Source organism: Seriola aureovittata, chromosome 8 (assembly GCF_021018895.1).
Source record: "Seriola aureovittata isolate HTS-2021-v1 ecotype China chromosome 8, ASM2101889v1, whole genome shotgun sequence".
NCBI classification, from domain to species: domain Eukaryota; kingdom Metazoa; phylum Chordata; class Actinopteri; order Carangiformes; family Carangidae; genus Seriola; species Seriola aureovittata.
The window spans coordinates 2,512,501-2,523,674 of NC_079371.1; the positions used below are offsets into that span (position 1 = coordinate 2,512,501).

Below are 11,174 nucleotides of genomic sequence, written 5' to 3' on the forward strand. Positions count from 1 at the left end.
CTTTGGTTTGTGATTCACTCCTGTTCAACAATAGAACGCTCAGAAATTGTGATGTTTGAGTGCGAGCGCACGTCAAGTTCACGTGTTCATCTGTTGTTGTTGTTGTTTTTGACAGAGCTGAGGGAGACGGTGAACAGCTTGTTGGAGGAGAAGAAGAACTTTGTTTGTCAGGTGCATGACCAGCAGAGGAGGATAGAGGAGCTGACTCTTCAGGTGAGGAGAGAGGAGCTGTATGGACGTAGACCCGCCAAGATCTCATGGCAAAGCATTTAAAGTTATACAGTTAGTTTTCCACAATGACAGAAGCACAGGTGAAGAGGCTGAAACTCCTCTTTTCAAAATGTCCGGATGCTGATTTTGTTGAATTGTCTTCCTCCGTCTGCAGTCAGAGAAAGATCAGGCAGAGATGAAGGAGCTTCGAGAAACTGTTGAGCAGCAAAACAAAACCATCAAGAGATTTAACAGAGGTGAGTCACAACACACAGGAAGCCCAGGTTCACACCGACATTACAACAGGTTTTAATTAATGCCTGAGTCATTGTGCTAAATGTGGTATTTGTTTATCTGTGTAAATTAGCATGTTAGAACTAACTGTACTCGTGTTGTCATGCTAATATTAGCATGAAACAAGTGAGTTGTCATGTCAACTCACATGAGTGTAAATACATTGTTTTCTTTCCTCCCTCTGTCCGTGCAGTCTCCATGATGGCCGCTCAGGAGTACGATGGGATGAAGGAGCAGCTGGACCTGGAGCAGAGCCTGAGGGTCAAAGCCGAGACTTACGCACACGAGGTAAAGACGCTTCACGTGGAGAAACATGAATCCTCGTATCGGACCGACTGAATTAAAAGCTGTGGGGTGAAGCTGCTGTTAGCTCCGGTGATGAACCTGTGTTGTTGCGTTGGTAACTGATGTGCGGAGCCTGATTAATGAAATGTCCCGAATCTGCTGTTTACTGACCTGAAAAGTGAAAAGCCTGCAGGATTCAAACAGCCCTGCGTGTGATGGACAAACTGCAGCGATATGTTTGGAAGTTAAAATGTAGACGATGATGATTCTCCCTCTCCTCCTCCTCCTCCTCCTCGGCCTCCTGCAGATGCTGGTGAAGCAGAAGGAGGCCAACAGGCAGAGCATGCTGCTGCTGCAGAGCACTGAGCCCAGCGTTCAGCTGCTGAAAGCTCTGGAGGACGTCGCTGCCGTCACCAAAACCCTGGAGGAGGAGCGTCTGCAGCATCAGCAGAAGGTAACGCATGAAACCATGAGCAGGTTTACAGTCAGGAAGGAGGTGTTCGTCTGTCATCACGTTTTGGAGTTTTTGAGCCCCTAAAACCTGTTTTATTTTGAAATCTCCGGGGTTGCGTTGTAGTCTCGACTTCCTGTGGTGAATGCAACATGGATAACGAATTACAAGTGTTGCTGTTGTCTTTGCTAGCAGCTGTTGTTTCTGCATTTTAACGCTACAGCTGTCTTTACTGTTCCTCACGCAGAGTATTCTCTGCAACTAACCAACTGCAGAGGAGACAGTCCGCTTCCTGTTCGCACTCGCCCAGTGTACGTGAATTAGTGCGGACGTGGCCTCGGCCTTTGACTCACAATCTAGACCAACGGCAAAACACCATTAAAAATAATCCTGAAATAAAATCTAGTTTGCTAAAGGCAAAGAATAAAAACAGCTGGGGCATGAGGAGCGTGCAGTTTATCCATGAAGTCCGTCAGGTGATTAGATGTCTGCAGATATGAAGTCAAAGGTGACTAATTAGCTGAAGTCTTGAAGCGTTTTAACCTGTTTGGTTCACACACACACACACACACACACACACACACTGATGGTACATGAGGTTTACCTTAATAAGTCACATGTGACTTATTAAGGTCAAATAGAAGTCCTGTGTCCTTCAAGACTAAAACAACAAGGTTGTTCCAGGTTTTTCTAGAGAAGATAAAAATGTTTATCGTGGAAATTAAATGAATATTTTCTTTTCAAATAAACAATTAAAAGGCGATTAAGTTTTACCGACATTAACAGTGTGTGTGTGTGTGTGTGTGTGTGTGTGTGTGTGTGTGTGTGTGTGTGTGTGTGTGTGTAGGTGCAGAGTCTGGAGGCCCAGCTGGAGCAGAGCTGTGTGAAGAAGCAGCTGGAGGCTCTGCAGAGGCAGCTGGAGCTGCTGGAGGTGGAGAAGAAGGAGTCGGAGGGACGACTGGAGCGTTCAGAGAAGAAGAACGAGGATCTGGAGAGCAGAGGTGGGCGGAGGTGGAGACACACACACACACACACACACACACACACACACACACATACATATACAAAGTGGAAACAGCAGGTTGAGTTAAGGGAGTCCACAAGAGGGTGGAGGAACAGGAAGAGGAAGAGGAGCAGGAGAACAGAGGGATGGACACTTTAAAACACAGAGGGTTTAAACACATCCTCCATTTTTCTTTTGATACACTCATATATATATATATATATATATATATATACTGTATATATATAAAGATTTCCATAGTGAGATCATTTGATTATGTCCGTTATAAGAAATTATTATAAAAGAGGAATAAACCATGGGGATGTCGGGAGCTTTGGAAGCATCAATGAACCCAAATATCAACATGCTCTTCACTGACATGCAGCCACCTGCAGAAACACATGGGCAGATTTGCACAATGAATTTATGCACTGGTACATTTACTATGGCCCATAGTGGCACATGTTGTTTGACCCAGTTTGAGTTCTCTGATTAACTCTGTGAAGTCTGCTCATAACGTCTTTGATTGGGTTGGAATAAATGTATGCATATTTTTCATATAAAATACAATATGAACTAAAAAAACACCTGAAATGGCATAAGCTTAACTTAAAATGTTTTAATGCAGTTTGGTTGAACAGCTCCTTCTGGAAAAATTCAAAGGAAAAGTCAGGTTTTTAATTTAGGCAGTAAAAACCATTTATATTCAGAAATATTCGGCTGTTGTTGAGACATAGAAATCGCCACAGAAGTCAGATTTTAAACTGCACTTTTCTTCTTCTGCAGTTTCCTTTCCTCAGTAAGAATTAGAATAAATCGTATAACTAAAGTAGAAAATGTGTGTTGCACAGGGTCACTGGTCTCCTCCCCTCTCCTCCGTGTCCTCAGTTGTGTGTTTGTTTCGTTGACACAGACCGTCGACCCATCTGCTGCAGGAAATCTGGCAAACATGCACAATTTCTCCCCTCGTGCCACACGGCATCTGTCTGTTCGGTTTTTAAATGGGTCACAGGAAGTCAGCGCCAAAACCACCAACTGACTCCAACCACACAAAAAAAGGGACAATAAGTAAATAAATAAATAGATGAACAGAGGCGTCTTTCATGGGGCCTGCGTGCTGCACGGGGACCAGAGATGGTGTGTTGGGGTAAGAGGCGTCACTCTGGAGGGAAAACGGGGAAGGATTTCTTTCCCCAGAAGAAGAAAGTACCAACCGAAATTAGTTAACATGACACAACAGATGCTTGGGCAGTAGTCATAGTAACAGCAGCAGTAATAGTAACAGCAGTAGTCATAGTAACAGCAGCAGTAATAGTAACAGCAGTAGTAATAGTGTTATAGCAGATGTCAGTAGTTTTATCTGTTTCCACTGTTTCCTCTCCACAGTCCACGAGCTCCAGGAGACCCAGAAAAAGATCACCATGACGACCAGCACGGCACCCCCTCCCCCTGAACCTGGGGTGGCCCCGCCTCCCGCCCCTCCCCCGCAGCCACCACCTCCCCCTCCTCCTCCCCCTCCCCCTCCTCCCCCACCTCCCCCGTCGAGATGCAACCCCCTCAGGTGAGGACGGCGGCAGCGGAGCAGGCGCACGCTCCACATCACGGCAGTGACACGCGTGTTCTGTGGTTGCTGCGCCGCACACGCCTCAGCTACAACGCCACGCACTGTTAACAGTGGGGCGGGGCATCGTTTTACTCAGCTGCTCGGAAGAAGAGACTGATTTACCAAAAACATGAGCAATAACAGATGATTTATCTGCTGGAGGCTCTTTTCTTTATATTTATTTATAGAACACTTTCTACATCAGACAGTGAAGCAGGTGTGTGAAGGAACAATCAAGGCTGAGCAGAAACACATGCTAGGACATTTATAAAAGCTGAGAGCATTTACTGAGTCTTTTTAATAGTAATTATCAGCTGATCAGGATCTGATTAATCACAGCACTCCTACAAAATGAATATTATAGTCATTTATTCCACCAGCTTCACTCCCTCCCTGCTAAAAATTTTACTTATTCATTTATTTATTCCTTTTTTTCCTATTTCCTTATCTACTCTTTCACTTCTTATTTATTTATATTACTTATTTCAATTAATATTCATATTTATTTGAAGGTTGTTCTTTTTAATTGATATTTGATATATTTATTTATATAATTTATTATTTGTGTTTTTTTCTATACAGAGACTGTGTTTGTGTGCTTGACCTCACAAAAAAAACACTTGTAATCATATATTTCTATCTGCATTGTTAAAAAATAAATAAATATATAAATAAATGATACTAAATAATTGTTTGTCTGTCTCTCCTTCAGCTCTCTGATCGCCATCATGAGGAAATCTTCAAAAGGCTCGAAAGCAGCTGTGAAGGCAGAGCAGCCTCCAGGTGAGTCCCGTCACACCTGTTTATAGTTACAGTGTGTCGTTAGATTCAGTTCATTTGTGGTTATTTGATGAGTTTTGACTTTGTCTTGTAATATTTAATATACAGCACGACAACATAATATCACCTGGTGTGATATTATATGTTATTATGTTCTCTCTCTCTCTCTCTCTCTCTCTCTCTCTCGCTCTCGCTCTCCAGCTGCTGAGGGCGTGGACGACGTGAAGGTGAAGGCGGTGAATGAGATGATGGAGAGGATCAAACATGGCGTCGTCCTGCGGCCCGTCAAGAGTCAGGACAGCAAGGTGAGGACGAGACAGAGAGCGTTTAGAGAGAAACCTGTCTGTTTTTTATTGATCAGTAATCTTTTATTCTTCTGATCATGAATCCAAGAACAAACTTTCATGTTGAAATGTAAAAACACAGTCACGTAGTTTATCAGCCAGAGATCTTCCACACGTTTTGTTGATTTTAGGAAACATTAAAGGTTCCTTATCAAAAATGTTTTATTTATTTTATATGTTATGAAATCAGAAGAATGAAATCAGGCCAAACACAGTGTCATCATATGTTTCCGTCTGAGCCTCAAACATCCAGAGAGGGAGATTTAAACTCTCTCTCTATAAATCCTTCAAAATAAACTTTCCAGGGTTTTTTTTTTTTTGCCATGATTCTTGACCCTACATGCAATAAAAGCAAGGGGTCAAAGGTCAAAGGTCACATCACCCTGGCAACAGACGTCCTTAGATATTCCTGCGACCTGAGAATTATTTAAAAAAAAAAACATCAAAAACATCAATATTTCCAGCTTCATCATCCTGCGTCACTGTGACTCCTCCTCCTCCTCCTCCTCCTGTAAACATCACGTCTGTAAACATCACGTCTGTAAACATCACGTCTGTAAACACTGTCAGGTCGCTTGGCGCCATGTTTCATACGGTCTGATGCACTCCGGCTGATTGCTCTCTTCTCTCTCTCCTCTCCATGTCTCTCCGTCTCCGCCGCAGAGAGCAGCAGTAAAAGTGAGTATATTGACATTTGCATCAATCTTGTGACGTGACGCCGTGGTCGCTCCCCCGGGGGAGAAAGAGACGTCTCCCTTCCCCCCTGACCCCCAACACTCACACACACACACACACACACACACACACACACACACACACTCAAATCACTTAAACACGTTTGCTTTGTGATTCTGCAGCTGAATTACAAGACAAACAATCATTTGTGTTTTGTTTTTCAGCCGCCGCCTCCGATATGTGAGGAGAAACAACAGGAGAGCGCCATGGACGAACTGAAAGGCATCCTGGTAAAAATGGGTTTACACTACACAGCGTTAGGAAGCACAGTTTCTGCTGTTTGCTGCTAAGTTAGAAACACGAGCTGATAAAAAACTGAAAATATAAACATTTATCTGTCGATCTTCGTTCAGAAATGAAACTCCAGAAAGTTTCCTCAACGTGTTGTTGTTGTTAAGGGATTAAAATTCATTAGCAATGATTTAAAACAATGTTAGTCACAAGACTTCTATGTTATTAATGTCTGTGATGTTGAGTTACCAGTGTTGGTGAAACTATGGAGACTTGTTTTATAGATTAAAGAACCTCCTGCAGTGACGGTTGCGTCTGTCCTCCAGGAGACGGTGAAGAGGAGTCCCAGCAGGGGCTCTCAGGAGTCCGGGCCGTCTCCGCCGGGGAAGAAGGACAGCGAGCTGGAGGTCATCCTGAGACGCAGGCGCAACAAGGCGGGAGAGGCCGGCTCCGGAGGTAAACACACCTGAGGAGGAGAGTCACAGTTTATCACCACATTGGCTGCAAAGCTCCATTTATTTTCCTTATAGAAAACATTCAAAGAAAAGAAAGAGTGAAAACGAGTTAAAAGCTGTGTGTGTGTGTGTTGTGTGTGTGTGTGTGTGTGTGTGTGTGTGAATTCAGAGATGGACTCGGCTCAGTCGGGTTCATGTGAGGCTGTGCTGTTAATTTTCATGTCGCTCGATTTTCAGAACATGTGGTGTTCACACTGCAGAGGTCAGAGGTTCAACTCCCGCTGTGGCTGCACTTACAACGAATGTCACGCTGTGAGGGAGGCTGTGTGTGTGTGTGTGCGTGTGTGTGTGTGTGTGTGTGTGTGTGTGTGTGTGTGTGTGTGTGTGTGTGTGTCCAGAAGAGGGCGCGCTGCCCCCACAGAATGAACACACACGCTGTTTAATGAGGTCAGATTTCTGCTGATGATGTGGATTTATCAGCTTTTCCGTGATTGATCGACCTCCTGATGAAAACAGCTGCTTCATTTAAAAGTGTGAGGAACGCAGACGGAGTCAAACAGATCAGACTGTGTAGAAGCACATCAACATAAACATGTGATGCGTATGAAAGAAGGAAATGAAAGTGTTAATACAAAAAAACTTAAAAGAAGTTGAGACATTTTTCCTTTGAAACTGAAAAGGACAGAAGATGAAAGAATGTATGAGCCGGCTGCACAAAACACCTCGAGTTTTCTACTAAAGACACTTAAGGCTTCATTTCTCTTTAGCGAAGGGAATTTCTTAAGAGTTATTTTTCTTCATTTATCACCATTAATTCAGTGAATGTTGCAAAACTTAAGTGAACATTTTCAGGAAACTTTAAGGGTGTTAAAGGGAAATAATTTTTCTTCCCTCAGTTGTTCAACTAAAACAAAAGCTGATTTAAAAGCAGGATTGAGACATTTTTACATTTCTTCTTCTTCTTCTTCTTCTTCTTCTTCTTCTTCTTCCTCAGATGAGCGTGAGGGCCAGATGAGCCACGTCTCGTCCTCCGACAGCCTGAACGGGAGGCGCACCAGCAGCGACTCGGGCAAGGATCCAGAGGGACCGGGGGGGCTGCTGAGCACGCCCTCCGACCCCGCGGGGTCCAGGGCGGGCCAGGAGAGACGGGGGTCGGGGCCGGGACCTATCGTGGCCAGGAGGAAGAGTTCGGACACAGGCCGGGAGTCCAGAGTGGGCTCCTGGCAGGAGAGGAGGTCCTGCAGCTCCCTGTCTGAGAGGGAGACGGCAGAGTCTCCGGTCAGCAACGGCTGCGTCAACAGGTGGAGCGTCACTGCACCACACACGGGGGGAGGGGCGGCTAAGCTAACTCACGCTAAGGGCTGCAGCTAACGATTACTTTTATTATTGATTCATTTTCCAATGAATTGATTGACTGTTTACTCCGTAAATCCTTCAAAACGTCTTTAAGTTTTTAAATATTGATCAAAAGCTTTTTCTGATAATCAATTAATGGATTAATTAACTAATCGTTGAGGTCAAGTTTTCTCTGTAGGTCACTGATGACCTCTGACCTCACAGAGTTATCTGATGGTTCTGGTTCAGGAGGTTGGTGGTTCGATCCCCGGCTCCTCCAGTCCGCATGTAGAAGTGTCCTTGGGCAAATTAGATTGATAGACTTTATTGATCCCAAATTGGGAAATTCACATTGCCTCTGACGTATCATCAACGTGTGACTGTGTGTGTGTGTGTGTGTGTGATAGAAAAAAGTTGCTTATGTTTCCATTTCGTCATATATATTTTATACCGATACTAAAGGATATGCTGCTGCATTTAGTGTAAAGTAAAAGTGATAATTAACGAAACACAATAATATTTTGTCAATAACGAAACGTATTTTTCATGTTTATGTAATTCTCCAGTCTGTAACAGCTGGACGCCACCTCAGCCACATGTGCTGCGTTCACAGACTCACAAGAAGATTACTGAGAGAAATCAGATTAAGGCGGGAAACTGGAGAAGATGTTTACATGCAGTTCGGCAGTAATACAGTTTCCAACCATTGCTTTCATATTTTGAGTCTGTTAAAGAAACATGACGCTGCAGATAGTTCAGAGAGAGGACGGCTCACAGTTTCTCCTCTCTGTGTGATTGTATGAATTTTAAAAAATAGCCAGCAGGAAGTGACATGGACGACTCTGAGGGACAGGAAGTCAAAGTTTCCCAGGTTCCTGAAGTGTCTGTAAAGTGAAGCTGTGTTCTGCAGATGAACAGCATCTGCTTTGATTCTCAGACTCAGAGTTTTTTGTCTCCGCCCCAAACAGCGTCGGCGAGGATGATCGAAATGGGACGAAGAAGTGTGTCGAATCCAACGGAGTCGACCACGGCGAACCCAGCGAGGACGCGCGCGCCGCCGTCTGCGCCGGGCCGGTCAACGGCGGCGCTGACCCCGAGTGCTAGGCTGGACTCTGAGGATCCGGGGGGGGGGGGGGGGGGGGGGTGGGGGGTTCTCTCTCTAATCTGTTCCAGGCTTTTATTGATCGATGATGATCAGATGATGTGGGGTGCGTTCACACCTCGGAAACCAAATGGGAAAAATTGACTTTGTTGTACTTTTTTTTTTTTGATTATCACTAACCATTTAAAAACTAACTGCAGTGGAACCTGTAAAGAAAAGTCACGTGACTAACATGTAGCTAATTTACCAAGTCTTCACGTGAACGAGGGAGTTTAGATGAACCGATGTTCACGGTGTGCCTGGTGTGAACGCACCCCAACACGTCCAGCCATTGTAGAAAGGTTCTCAAACGCTGACTGCGACTGTTGCTCAGCAGTTACTAACACACGTGCAGACTGTTACTCTTATCCATCTAAACCAGCTCCAGCATGAGTTTGCAGGTTGAACAGCTTCTTTCAATTCACTCAGTATTTTCATGCTCGTGTTTTCAGTATCCATATAAATGCAGCTGCTGCCCGTCACGTCTCATTAGCGCATTACACCGTCTGGCCTGTAAATGAGGTTTTTCTATAAAGAGAAAAACAAAGTATTAATAGTCCAATGTTTAGGAAACAAGAAAACTTACATCACATTTATTTGTCATACCTGTTTTCTAATGGTGGCCTTTCCCCTTCAGTTAAACACTGTGTAGTTTTACCTCTGCAAAAGTCTGAGAACCACTGGTTTAATGCAACGCTTTCATTCAGTTTCCAGACTTTATCATCTCCGATAACCAGACAGTTATTTGTGGTGAATCTCGGAGATACACAAAATGATGATTTCAGCTGCTTATTTCTACAGTTCAATAAAGTTGATAGTGATAAACAGCTAAATGTCCCGTAACAGAGCAGTCGGCGTGGAGCTTTCTACAGTGGCTGATGTTCTACGTTGTTCTCCAGTAACCGGAGCGTTTATCAACCTGCTGAACGTCACGTCTTTTCTCGATACGAACCTGCGGATCCTTGACGACAGACTGACTGAACCGTTTGAGGGAAGCGGCACTTTTTTTGCACAGAGCCTCGGTTTTTCTTCAAACACTTCGACTTGTACAATGACTGCAAAGTTTTAGGTTGATGTTTTTTTGTTTTTTTTTTTTCTATTTGATGCACAAAGGATCTGTTCAGTATGACTTTGTGTCATCAGAAGGAATGCACTGTAATGTACTCTACAACTTCTTCTGCTTCTCCTCCACCTGTTCTTTACTCCTAGTCGTCGTGAGGGCTGCACAATTGATTTATATATAATCAACAGCTTCATCAGCTGCAATACAATGCAAAAACAAATGAGAATTTCTAAATTAAGACAAATTGCATGTTGTTTAATGGTGATATTTTTGTCATTGGTTGATTTTAAATCATGCATGGTTTCCTCCCTGTCTCTGGGGTGTTTGGATTAGTGATCAGCATGGAAACTAAAGACTAATCCCATGTTCTTACACCCAGCAAATCATGGAAGAAACATGCTGATGATTTTTCCAGTGGTGGAGCAAAAAAAATGTTAAATTTATCCTGAGGGTGGCGCTAGCGGAAAGATCATAGTGTTATTAAAGTCAACTGGGGGCAGGTATATAACTGGTAATATTTAATATGTAAAAGTGGAAAGTTTGGCCTGATGGTGGCGCTAGAGGAAAGGTCAGGAGGTCACCAAAAATCTTTAGGATTCATTCTATGGGGACCACGAAAACAAGGACACCAAATTACATGGCGATCAGGCCGTATCAGTCGTGTCATCATTTTGCTCTGGATCAAAGTGGATCATTGATATATCAATAAGTTTCCCCAGTTAGACTGATTGGCAAAAAAACGTATCACAGGTTCCACTTGATTTGGTTTTTCTAAGCAAACTACATCCACTAATGAAGGCTATGAGATGTGGCTGAAAGCTCCAGAAAAAGCAAAGTAAATGGACCTGGAGTTGAGATTCTTTTTGTCGCCCCCCTCAGTCTGTATGTGAGTGAAGTGTTCATTGTGCAGCCCTGACTGTAGTATCCAGGTATTTAGAGGATCACGTTCTGTTTTAATCCAACCTCTTCCTGAGTCTAAACGGAGGGAGGCTGAGTGAAAACAACCAGGAACAACTTTTACAACCAGGGTTTAAAAAACAAAAACAAAACAACAGAAAGTCCAGAAAGCTCTGCATGTGGGAAGACACGGTTCCTTTCTTCCTCTTCAGCTGCTGAGGCTCCTGTTCAGGTTTCAGCGTGTCGACTATCAGTGTGTCAGTGTCAGTGTAAGGCTTTGGTGTGGAAGTCGGACAAACAGGGAACATGAATGTGAGGTTTTTAGAGGAATAGAACAAGAGGTTTCT

At 43.8% G+C, this 11,174-nt stretch overlaps 1 protein-coding gene across 1 annotated transcript in view; it reads left to right on the top strand.

Moving 5' to 3' along the window:
* Window positions 1–8,844, top strand: part of shtn3 (shootin 3) — a 28,619-nt gene extending 19,775 nt beyond the window's left edge. The window contains exons 5-17 of the mRNA XM_056383664.1: window positions 116–213; window positions 386–467; window positions 698–792; window positions 1,097–1,243; window positions 2,088–2,241; window positions 3,630–3,804; window positions 4,559–4,629; window positions 4,828–4,931; window positions 5,634–5,648; window positions 5,870–5,935; window positions 6,263–6,392; window positions 7,386–7,692; window positions 8,695–8,844. Of these exons, the coding sequence (XP_056239639.1) occupies window positions 116–213; window positions 386–467; window positions 698–792; window positions 1,097–1,243; window positions 2,088–2,241; window positions 3,630–3,804; window positions 4,559–4,629; window positions 4,828–4,931; window positions 5,634–5,648; window positions 5,870–5,935; window positions 6,263–6,392; window positions 7,386–7,692; window positions 8,695–8,830 (1,580 nt within the window). The 3' untranslated portion in view covers window positions 8,831–8,844. The remainder of the gene's footprint in view (window positions 1–115; window positions 214–385; window positions 468–697; window positions 793–1,096; window positions 1,244–2,087; window positions 2,242–3,629; window positions 3,805–4,558; window positions 4,630–4,827; window positions 4,932–5,633; window positions 5,649–5,869; window positions 5,936–6,262; window positions 6,393–7,385; window positions 7,693–8,694) is intronic.
* Window positions 8,845–11,174: the final 2,330 nt, after the last annotated feature.